Genomic DNA, 12,812 nt, shown 5'->3' with positions numbered 1-12,812 from the left:
TTTGACACTCAAATTGGGACGAAATTCAGTATGATTCTTCCGTACAAGACTGAGTGCCCGCTCACATGATGCGTTCGAATGAGGAATGACCAAGATTCCCTTCATCACTTTGCTCAAATTAGGATACTTCTTGGCACCAGTGCAGGGATCTGTGAGCTATGAAATCCGATGCCACTGCTCATCCACTCTCACTGTCTCAGTAGCAATTGTAGCTATGGAGGCGTCTGCCTGGTAGTGAGCGGAAATCACTCTCAAGACTGTCTATGTCACTATCACCGCCACTGAACAGACAGGGGAATTTCTTGATGAAAAACTCCACACAGTCAAACCCCACTTCTTGGTGTAGCTTAACATCCAGCACCTGAGCATGCTTGGCTAATTCATCATCTAGCGGCCAGGTTTTGAAGATGTAATTGCAGGCTTTCACATAATATGAGCGAACTGCACTGAAGAAACCTTGGATGTCTGACTCACTCAGAGTGAAGGTGGATTTCTTGAGACTCCTTTGTTCCCTTATATACAGTTTGGCATCGTTCCCAATCATGAGGTCCTCATCATTCTTCTGATGATTTCTGTCAGAGAAGGGTACATTTACCAGAGCAACCGATGACACCGATGGTTTCAAAAACCGTACCAAGATATCTTTCAGAAGACCATTCAATTCTCCGTGCAGGAGATGAATACAGGGTTCGTCTCTTTGGAGCAGAAGATTCCCCTTCTCAAAAAGCTTGTTAGCATATCGAAGGAAGAAACAATAGAGTTTTGTTTGTGGAGACAAGAACATCCTGTTGACACGTTTTTCTCTAGATTCCTGCACAGTGTTTGAGGAAGATGCGCTTTTAGTTGTAGAACTCGTAGTACACTTAGCCGCAGGGCGATCACACTTGCGTTTACTGCCAGCAGAAGAGGTCAGACTCGTAGTACCAGATCCAATTTTACGTTTGAGGAGAGAGCTTGAGGTAGGTGCAGCCAAGGAAGAAGACCTCTGATTCGAAGGTTTTGCTGAGCTTCTATCAAGTGATTTGGCAAAAGCAGAACTTAACTTGGGTCCTTCTTTGCCTGTAGATGGGACTATCACAGTCTTTCTCGACTCTGAAGGAATCTGCTTTGTAGATGAACGTGATGAAGGGCCGGTGATGCTCCCTGCTCTCAGCATTGGTTTTGGTGCTGTCCCTGCTGTCTTCTTCGCAGCAGATACTGCAGTGGTAGTGGTGAATGCTGCTCCACGAGTGCTTGATCCTGCAGTGCCAGTACTGGCAGTAGATACAGTGCCGTCCTTCTTGCTCGTTGTTAGAGTCTTGGCTAAGTTGGTTGCATTTTTCTTCGTACTTCTTCTTTGAAGAAGAGGCGAAGTGGCTCCCACTGTTCAATCAGCCTGTCTAGGCACTGACCAAGGGACAGCCACCTTGTTGCGACATGCTTCAGAATCTTGTGTGTCGGGGCATCACAGAGTTCTTGCAGTGCTTTCACTCCTTTGACGCGTTTACTACTTTTGTCCAAGTAGTAGTAAATATCGATGAGAAAGTCATCTAATTCAATGGGTAAGGCCTGAGCCGCCTTCTTGGCCGTATTGTGCATCATATGGCAAGGGCATCCCATGATGTAGCACTCTGGATTTTGTTTGTGGATATAAGCAGCGACTCCTTTGTGCTTGCCCACCATGACAGAGGCATTATCAGCACAAAAGGAAACACAATTTCCCCACGGAATTTTCCTGTCACTGAACTCATGATCAAGCAGTTTGAAAATGTTTTCTCCAGTGGAATCTTGTTTGCACGCAGGCAAACTTAGCAAACCTTGCTTCACAATCCCAGCACTGTTGTCATAGTACGAAATCAGGACAGGATATAGCTGGGCCTCACCACTGTCATTGCTACCGTCTGGAGCTAGGCTAAATGGAGATAGTCTAGCAATATCGGCAATAGATGAAGCAGTAACATTTGACAACTCACCAATTACACTGGTCAACAACAAATTTGTTGTCTGCATTTTTTAAGCTGATTTAGGACGAATCTGATGCGCTGAATCCAAAACTCACATTAGTTTTGTTCAATCAGGTCAAGTTTTTGAGATATGGCCACATGTCGTTTTTTACATTTTTGTTCACATGTACGCATGTGTGGAGCATTTTAGAAGAAGTTGGTGGGGGTAAAATGTCATGTCAAATAATTGTTTTGATTGGAAATAATTATTTTAATGACAAGAAGTATTCAGGTACGATAGTTCTGGGTGATTATGTCGAAAAGGGATCAGTTTGAAGTCATAAAACCTCAAAATCTTCCAAAAATTGGTGAGGCAAAGCATAAAGTTCGTGGATCAAAACTAAAGTTAATGGGGCAGATTTTGTAATAATGTGATACAAAAAAGTTGTATTTCTTGAAATAACGAACTCTGAAGAATGTACACTACCTACATGCGCCAATTTATGACATGCGCTTCTGCTCAAGCTTGGAGTGCCACAGTACGAACCCAAAGATTGGAGACTGTTCATTGACAGCAGCAAGCGATCACTGAAATGTGTTCTGCTACACAACGGCAACCAGTTTGCCTCTGTACCCATCGCTCACTCGACTACACTGAAGGAGAAGTATGAAGCGGTGAAGTACGTGCTGGAGAAAATTGGTTATGATCAGCATAAGTGGTTTATTTGTGTTGACCTGAAGATGGTGAACTTTTTGTTGGGACAACAGTCTGGCTTCACCAAGTACCCATGTTTTCTGTGCATGTGGGATAGTAGGGACCGTGCTCAGCATTACACGAAGAAGGACTGGCCTGTGCGGGAGGAATTGGTGCCATGCAAAGAAAGGAACGTCATCAACGACCCTCTGGTGGACAGAGACAGAATACTCTTCCCACCGCTGCACATCAAGCTCGGCTTAATCAAGCAGTTCACCAAGGCTCTGGACAAAGATGGTGACTGCTTCACTTACTTGTGCCAGGCTTTTCCAGGATTGACCATGGAGAAGTTGAAAGTTGGCATCTTTGATGGTTCTCAGATCCGTCAGCTCATCAGAGATCCAGAGTTCAAAAACTCAATGAACGAAGTGGAACTGGAAGCGTGGAAGACATTTGTTTTGGTAGTGAAGAACTTTCTTGGCAACAATAAGGCCAGAAACTACGCAGAACTTGTCAACAACATGCTGACTGCTTTCAGAAACCTGGGCTGCAACATGAGCATCAAGATGCACTACCTATTTTCACATATGAACCGGTTTCCTGAGAACCTGGAGTTCAATGAGTGACGAGCAGGGGGAGAGATTCCATCAGGACATGAAGGAGATGGAGACCAGGTATCAGGGTCGCTGGGACGCAGTCATGATGGCTGACTACTGTTGGAATCTGAAGAGAGACCTCCCTGCCGCTGAACATTCCAGGAGTTCGAAGAAACGGAAGTTCAAGCCCTGAAGTTTGAACAGTGGTGACGCAACATGCAATTTACTTGTATTTACCTTTATCAATGCCCACCATTCAGATGACAGTAATCGATGTTTCTATCATGTAATCAATAAATGTTGTTGGCAAAACATTTTTTTTTCTTTAAAACATGTTTAGGATGATATGTGTTGACAAAAATCAGCTGATAATGCCACAAAAATGTAATTGATTTTGTCACAAGATCTGATTTTTTCAAATCAACTTAGCACAAAAACCTGACCTGATGGAGAGAAACGGATGCCATTTCCTGATTCAGCAGTGCCAGAATACCCTAATTCACTTGTAGAAATCTAGACAACATTCAGAAAGTAAAAAATTGTTGACCAGTGTTCTTTTTTTCTTCTTTGTTCTTTTTCTTTTTTTTTTTTTTTTTTTTTTTTTTTTTTTTTTTTCTTGCTTTTTGTTCTTGTTTTTTTTTTTTTTTTTTTTTTTTTGTTCTTGCACATCTTGCACATCTTGCAAGTTTTTGTTTTTGCATATCCATACTTTGAAGCAACTTTTGAATCTGGAAAAATCTTTTTAAATAGAGGTCCAGCATGATCTGAGACTGATATGGGCAAGTTATGTTCCACAATAAATCCACTAAAGAGAAGTTCCGCTCGGGTAACATCCTCTTCCTCGCTTGTCCCTTGTTTGGTGAAATAATTCAGAAGTGTACCGGTACTCGTGCTCGAAGATCTCTCCTTTGCAATGTCTGTGTGCCGTTTGCTTCCAACGTGCTTCCGAATATCATCGCGACCTCCGTGCTCAACTGAAATATCAACGCTGCATACTGTACAATACGCATGATGAATTCCTCTTTCAGACTTTCGAATACACGGGTATTGGAGACTGTATTCGGTCTTGTACTTCTGAGACCATTTCTTGGTCTTCGTAAGCTTCTTTTCTGCCATTTCGTAATCAACATCGAGGGCTTGAAGCATCGGTAACTTCGAAGTCGATGTTCCACAGCTGCAGCGCGACTCGTAAAACTCTAGCGGCTGTTAAACACCGCACGGTGGTCGCGACCGCCGGGCTGGTACGGGGCCCAGCTGCATGCAGTGAGCGTATCGCATGCATATACACTGTGCATACATACCGCATGCACTGTATTGCACACATACCGCATGCACTAAATCTCAGTGCATGATCGCATAAGCGAGATCCAGACCCAATGTTTCGCTGCTCCTCATTTGAATTTGCAATTTTTTACGTACAATTTGGAAGCAGCGAACGTTATGGAGTTACCACATGCTATACGTAGCAGACGATGCTTTTCATTCAATTCTCATACGAGTACATTCTGATTAGTGAACAGTGCAAAAATATCAAAATTTCGGGAGGATAAGGATAGTGATCGTAAGGGCGGGAGTTTGGGTGAATTTTCGGAAGCCTCCCGATGAAATCGGGAGGGTTGGCATTGGTGCTAATATATCACCCCTTGACAGGTGCCATTGTAACAAGATAATCAATGTTATTCACGTCACCTGTCAGTGGTCATAATGTTTTGGCTCATCAGTGTAGGTAGGCTTGGGTGATGTCATCACATAACCAAAGAACAATAAGTTGTGTGTAAAGGTTTGGGTGTGCCTCTTTACGAAAGGGATTAAAGTTTTAAAATATCTCTATTAAATGAGCTTGGAGTGTATCAACCCATCAAACAAGTTTCCATAAGTGCCAAGAAAGGTTTTGGTCAATGGATTAAATTATAAACATTTTATAAACCAATTTTAAAAGAGAGAATGCTTACAAGCACAAGACCTCAAACCACTCAACACAACCAAACCAGAGTGGGAAAAAAAATCACAGCCTTGGTATTTAAACGGAAAACAACGCATGTGGGAGACATCAAAAAAGTCTTATTGAAGAGATAACCAAGACAAGTGTAAACTCGAAGGGCACTCGGTCGAGCACGTACCTCCAGTATGCAATCCCTGATCCACGAGAACATATCGGGCCCAATTCATTTTTTAAATACCATTCTACATATCGTTTTTGGCCCTATCTCTCAATGGTGAAGAATCACTTGTGAAAGGCTAAGCGCATGTAAGTGGTTGCCACCCCTATTTTAGGGCATACCCTGACTTGAGTGGCATTTTTAAAAGTCACAAAGACTACTACTGGTCATGAAATTTGGTTCATTGCACAGACAGTGTTCCATAGGACCTTAAAATATATAGGTTCATGGGTCTATGATGTATATTACTGAATCTACAGGATTTTTATTAAATATACATGCCTAGTATTGGCCTTTTTTCTTGTTTCACCTTAAGGGTCCCATGACACTCAAAACTTTGATTATTTATACATTAACTTGACATTCCTAGTGAAGAAATCACCCATGTTTCTTTTTTTAAATAAAAAATGGGATAATTCGACCAATATTTCGAACATTTCTGGTGCTTTTCACAACTTGCTATGCCCCGCCCTTTAAAAAAGTTGACTTCAGCGAACCGCAGCCTTCACGTCATATGCAGAACCGCACAGAGTGGATTGATTAGATTTCGTACGCTGTATAAAGTACATACAAATGCATTGTGCACATGTGTTAGCTATCTCACTGATCGTATTAATTCCTGTGATTGTTTCGCGGAAAAGAAATTAGGCTTCTGAGCCGTGTATGCAAACAATCACGAGGCAATTATTTATTCCTTTACTACCTTGTCGTAGTCGTGTACAAATCCAATACATGTATGCACAATAAAGGGCTATACCATGTCCACAAAATATTAAATGTGACTGTTGAACCTTTCCATTAAAAAAGAAACTTACAGGGACATACAAGTAAAATACTAAAGATTAATATTGCATCATTTCAAGGCGCAAGGAGATAATTTTAAAATCAAACAATGTGAAAAACCTGCACCCACATTTTGCAGCTTATTGAATTGTTCGTTAAAACCAGCCTGCTGGGATAGGTGCGATTCCACATACATGCAAGCCAGATATGGCTGCACTCGACATACATGGGTTTATTCTAAAGTGAAGGTACTGCTTCCATTGGCTTGCTATTCATTAACATTTAGCCAAAAATGCTGTAATAAATGAACAGAGAAAAATATGTTGGCACAACTATGAAAGACAAATTTATCTGTCATATGACACAGTCTCATAGCCTCGGGACTCTTACGCATTGACTTGTATATTGTGTGCATGCCAATACAAGTTACTTGTCAACTCTAGAGTCGAGACTAGTCTGATAAATCCGTCGTCCGTCCGACTAGTCTGATAAATCTGACGTGCTGTCGCTTTCTTTTATTATTCTATTTTCTTCATTGTTTCCTACTGGCACTACATGACGACAGTAGGAACTAGAGGGGGAGCACTCGATAGAGTGCAAAACCTCCGCCGCCAATACTGCTCGGTCACTCAAGTGAACCTGATATCCTATTCATTCAATTTGATGTCAACAGTGCTCACAGAGTTATAGTTTGCAACTTTCCCTTTTACTTTTAACTTTTACATACTCAATTCATTCGTCATAACTAGATTCCTTGAGACAGAAATTGATTTTACGTGGGTATATCCACCTGAAGTTCCAAAATCAGCCGCAATTATAATTTTGGCATGTTTTTTTGTTGGAAATCACTTATAACATGTAGAAATGCAAATATATATATATATATATATATATATATATATATATATAAAATTTTGTTGAAAAAAGTTGCAAAAATTTTTTTTCTCTAAATTTTTTTGGGGGGGAGGAGAGGGGGGTTGGAAATCACTTAAAACATGTAGAAATGCAAAAAAAAAATTCCGATATTTTTTCAAAGCTGACTACTACTCAGACTACTCTAGACAATTGTGTCGTAAGGTGTGTTCTGCACACAAGTTTTCATTGTATCCGGACAGCGAGATTGCTTCGTTTTATGCGCGGGGAGATACGGCCGATGACATGGGTTAGCCTTGTTTGTGATTCATTCGCCGCAGAGAAACACGTCCGCTGGGCTGCGCTGGTCACGTCACTAAAATATTTCTGATATTGGCAGTATGCAAGTCGAATTTACATTATTGAATTATGAATAGGATTTAGTCGAATCAGTTGTTATTGCCAAGTCTTCCTTCGATGTCCTCCCGATCATCATGAACTGCAGGAATTTCATCGCCAGTTTCTTCTGCCTGTCCTGCTTCAGGCTCGAACTGGCAAGGCCGTATTCCATTTCCAGCTGCCTGAACTTCACCTCCCGTGACTACGTTATCCGACAATTCTCCATCCGATTCAGACCAAAATCCTTCATTTCTCTCACACTCACTGTCGCTACCAGACAAATGAAAGTCCATGTCATCCATTATTCAAAACCAAATTTCTGATTTTTTTAAAGCAGAAATAAACGAAGCGATTGAGTCGACCAATTGAATGTGGAAACGCACAGTAAGCCAATAGAATCACGTAGACCACCAACCCGAGCAATTTACGTGCAGCCTTTGTCGTCCTGCAGTTGACGTCATGTGGGTTACGCCCCTTTCAGTAGATTTCGGCAGAATTTTTATGGGCGTTCCCAAAGAGGTTTGTTTTTTTAATTTTACATTTTACAGAACGAGTATTGTGAAAAAAAAAAAATGTCAGATCTGAAATCACGATGAAAAACTCCTATAGGACATATATATATATATATATATATATATATATATATATATATATATATATATATATATATATATATATATATATATATATATATATATATATATATATATATATATGCAATTTCAGTACTTTTGGGTGTCATGGGACCTTTAAAATATGACATATATTAGACCATGCAAAAATACAACATACAAAACATTCTAGATGAAATTTCTCATCTAATCAATAGGTTGTCACCCACCGTCTGAGAAAATCAGCATTTGTGTCGGTCAGTGGTGGATTCACATGATATATGCACATTCTGGCATATTTCTTTATTAACCTCCGCCATCGAAGATGGATGGAGGTTACTGTTTTCACCTGTCTGTTTGTTTGTTTGTGAACAGTAAAACGGAAAAACTCCTGGACGGATTTCGACGAAACTTGGTGGGGGGATTCGGTATGGTCCAAGGATCATGCCATTAGATTTTGGACTTGGTCCAAAGTCCAATATGGCTGCTATGGTGGCCATTTTGAAAAAAATATTTGAATTTTTGTTTTTGCATTTCTATATGTTAAGTGATTTCCAACCAAAAAAAATATTTGTTAGAGATCAAAAAAACATTTTGCAACTTTTTTTCAAAAAAATTTCAATTTTATTTGAAAAATATTTGAATTTTTTTGCATTTCTACATGTTTTAAGTGATTTCCACCCACCCCCCATAAAAAAAATTGTTTGAGAAAAAAAAAAATTTGCAACTTTTTTTTCAAAAAAAATTCGATTTTTTGGGGGCATTTCTACATGCACGTGAATCGAGTTTAGTTTATTCAATCGTGGTTCAGTAGAGTCTGATCCGTTTTGACCTACAATGAATAGGATATCAGGTTCACTTAAGTGACCCAGCAGTATTGGCGGCGGAGGTTTTGCACTCTACCGAGTGCTCCCCCACGAGTTTTTTCTTGTTTTAATGCCCTTTTTGGGCCTGGGACTATGAAATCCCCGAACAAAATGACTAGTTTATCAAAAACTCATATTTACGTGTCTTAAATTATTCAACTTATTACCAGTAATCAATGTAAAAAAAATTGAGATGTTGATCCGGGTGGATACTTAATTACAGCAGCTTGACCAAACTTTCCAACCCAAATGTCCGACTGCACGTCACGTTTTAAAAAAAAAAAGCTTTTATTCTTCTGTGCATCAGATTATTTTCACTAAAATTTATTCACAAATGGGGCACAGTGATATAGATATAATAGTACAAAAAAAATTGAAAACATGCATGGCTTTGGTTAAGAGTAATTTTGCATTTTTGTCCGACTGCATGTCACACTTTTTTGAATTTGATTAAAAAAAAAAGCAAAATATTTTTCCAGGTATTTAAAAAATATTTTATTAATTTAGAAGGCAGTTAAAACAGTTTTGGAGAATTTAGAGAGCTTTTTGTTACTCCCAGAATTGATTGAATTGAAAATTTACGTCCAAGAATTTGTTCGATAAATCTTCTCTTTTCGTGCTTTTCAGTATCTGACAGTCACTGAATAGAGCAGTAATAAAAAATAGGTATGTATTATTTCTTAATAATCCCAGAAATTGGTATTTTGATTATTAGATTACTTGCTAGAATAAGTTGCATACTATGACCTTCATTTATTTTGCCAAAAAAGAAAAAAAGAAAAATTAGGTAATTTCATTGAAAACTCGCAAAACCATCAGAATAGGTACCCCTTCTTCAAAGTATCATATTTCGGTATATATATATATATATTTAATTAAGCTATATGGTTTTTTGTTCTGAACTCAGTTAGACTTACACTTTCAGGAAAATGTAGTGAGAAGGCAATGGAACAAACTTCATTTTTTTACATTTTTGAAACAGAGTGGTAACCACTTACATGCGCTTAGCCGAAATCAAATAATTCTCGTATGCATTTCCGGATTCTGATCTTCACCAAAATCGAATCAATTCGTCCTTACCACACACCCAACCTGTCCACCAAGTTTTGTCTGAATCCATCCACAACTTTTTGAAATATCTTGCTATATATCATTTTTAGCCCCATCTCTCAATGTGCTCGTAAAGAATCACTAAAAAACAAAAATGCTCGTAGTCTGATCCGGATCTTCATCAAAATCTAATCTGGTTGTCCTCGTCACACACCCAACCTGTCCACAAAATTTCATCCGAATTCATCCACAATTTTTTGAAATATCCCACACATAAACAAACAAATGAAATTGCTCATTGAGCAAAGAATTGCAGCAATAACTTTGTCATATCTCCATGATCTCTGAAAAAAGAAAAACCTGGAAATCAATTTGGTTCTTACAAGTCGATAGTGCTCCTGTTTAATGAGTTATAACACTTAGTTTGGTCATTAACATAACTTGAAAGTCAATCGGACTTGAAATGGCGTTTTTATCGCAATTTGAAAGTTTTGACCCGACCCCCCCTGACATTCGACCCCTGACCGCTAAGAAGGGTGTTGGTGTGACACCCCAATGAGACATATGGTTGGATGCAGTATTAGAAGAAGCACATTTTGGATTTCATTTGAAGTCAATATGACCATTTTAGCGGACGTTATTGCAAAAATAAGAATTTCGGTTTTTCGGTGACCTTGACCTTTGACCTAGATTCACCAAAAATGACAAGTGTCTAAGTTGGACTATGGCCTACATCTCTACCCAGTTTGGTCATGATCACTGAAATGGTGTGACTGCTACAGGGTAAACAAACACACAAACAAAGACAGACAGACAGACAGACACACAGAATGACACACACAACCGACCAACATAATTGCCGAAATCCGAAGGATTCCGGCAATGAACAAACAGAAAGGGGTGAAAACATAACCTCCTTCACCTTCGGTGCCAGAGGGAATAAAAAGATTTACTGGACGTCAATAAATCAATGGAAAAAAAAAAAAGAGGAAAATGTACTGCAATCTCAAAATGACATGAGGCTCAGGAGGTATTCAGACCAGAACATTGAGAGAGGTTTTTAATTTCATCTTTACTCAACAATATTTAAACCAATAACCAAGTTCCAACATATTATTTATCAATATACTCAATGGCGATGAGGGTTATAAGCAAAATCAAGTTATTTCCTAAAATAGAGCATAAACAAATATTCAATGGCTCTCTCCTCAAGATGAGTTTAATGGAAAGATGTTAGTGTGGTGAAAGACCAGTAATAACTAAGCCCCCAGAGTATGAGGGGAATGTTGGTTTTGAGACAAGACCTTGAACAGGTGAGAGCGACAGCGAGCAAAAAGAGCAGATCGAGCATAAGCGAATGTATGCAAGTGTCCTGTGAAAATGGTCTCGTCTCAGAACCAACATTCCCCTACTACTGACGCAAGACATTTCAGCCTTTCATTTTTAATTAATTTGTAACATTAAAAAAAATAAAAATTCCACTTCAAGACATCTTATGTATAGATCAAGACAACAAATGTCGGAGCCCCCATCATTTTAGTAATTTTGCTGTACGGAGTTATGTACAGCGAAAATGTAATTAAAGGGATAGCCCAGTCCACCAGTCGGCCATCTTTGATCAGATCACAAAATAAAGTGAGGAGCATGTGTATGCCATCATGTACTGTGCTTGTTCCAAGTTTGAAGAAAAATTGGACCATACATGTCTGAGAAATGGTTGGGGACACATTTAAGTAACAAAATGGCCACAAGTCGGTAATCTTGGATCTGATTTTGAAATGAAATTATGCGCAAAAGCCATCATTCCTTATCTGTGTGCCAAGTTTGAACAACATCAGAAAATGCACGTACGAGAAATGGTTGGGGAAGGTGGTTCGAGAAATGGTTCGACATCAGGCTTTTTACCTCAGTCACCGAAGGTGGAGGTGGTTGTGTTTTCACCCCTTTCTGTCTGTTTGTGCACAGGATGTCTCCAAAAGTTGTGGACGGATCCGGGTGAAATTTCGTGGGCATGTTCGGTGTGTGGCAAGGACGAACCGATTCGATTTTGGTGAAGATCTGGATCTGGACAAGAGAATTATTTAATCTTTAAAGTTCTTCTTCACCATTGAGAGATTGGGCCAAAAACGATATACGCAGTGCTGTATAACATGATATTTCAAAAATGTATTGGGCCAGAGATGTTCTTGTGGATCAGGCATTACGTGACAGAGGCATGCGCTCCACCGAGTGCCCTTCTCGTTTACAACGAAAATAGTTGCCAGTCGGCCATCTTGGATTTGATCTTGAATTAAAAAAAAAGACTTGCATCGAGTCGTGGCCAAAAACATTGGCACCCTTGCACTTTTTTCAAGTAACAAAATTTTTTCTAAAAATTAGCTTAAACTGACAAAAGTATTTGGTCTCCATAATTCTTTATTTTACTGTCAATATCACAAAACCTTTGTTGTTGATTCAGAACTTAATATATCCTTTGAAATTGGAAAATAAAAAGAAATGGCATTGACAAAATTGACAACCTCGACAAAATATTTGGTAGCATGGCCTTTGGATAAAATAACTGCAGTGAAGCACTACCTTTTGGCATGAATGAGCTTCCTACACCTCTCGACTGTCAGTTTGGCCCTCTTCTTGTGCAAAGTGCTCTAGTTCTCCCATATTTGAAGGGTGTCTTCTCCCAACAGCTGTTTTCAGATCTCCCCACAGGTGTTCAATGGGATTCAGATCTGGACTCATTGCTGGTCACCTTAGAACAGTCCTGGGTTTTGTCTTGAACCATTCCTGGGTGTTCTTTGAAGTGTTTGGGGTCATTGTCCTGCTACAACACGCATGACCTTCGACGGAGACCCAGCTTTCTGATACTGGGTTGAACATTGGACA

The 12,812-nt window shown here is 39.4% G+C and overlaps 1 protein-coding gene across 6 annotated transcripts in view; it reads right to left on the bottom strand.

The window, feature by feature from the left end:
- LOC147030287 (chromobox protein homolog 3-like) overlaps positions 1-12,812 on the bottom strand; it is a 68,248-nt gene that overhangs the window by 37,933 nt on the left and 17,503 nt on the right. The window contains exon 2 of one of the 6 annotated variants that reach the window (XM_085874188.1): positions 11,838-11,996. The exons of the other annotated variants lie outside the window; for them this stretch is intronic. Within the exon in view, the coding sequence (XP_085730314.1) occupies positions 11,838-11,945 (108 nt within the window). The 5' untranslated portion in view covers positions 11,946-11,996. The remainder of the gene's footprint in view (positions 1-11,837; positions 11,997-12,812) is intronic. 6 annotated transcript variants of the gene reach the window in all.

This window comes from Eptatretus burgeri, chromosome 3, assembly GCF_056783735.1.
Source record: "Eptatretus burgeri isolate ZD-2024b chromosome 3, Ebu_testis_v1, whole genome shotgun sequence".
NCBI classification, from domain to species: domain Eukaryota; kingdom Metazoa; phylum Chordata; class Myxini; order Myxiniformes; family Myxinidae; genus Eptatretus; species Eptatretus burgeri.
The sequence above is the reverse complement of the archived record's forward strand: the minus strand, read 5'-3'. Positions and strand labels throughout refer to the sequence as shown.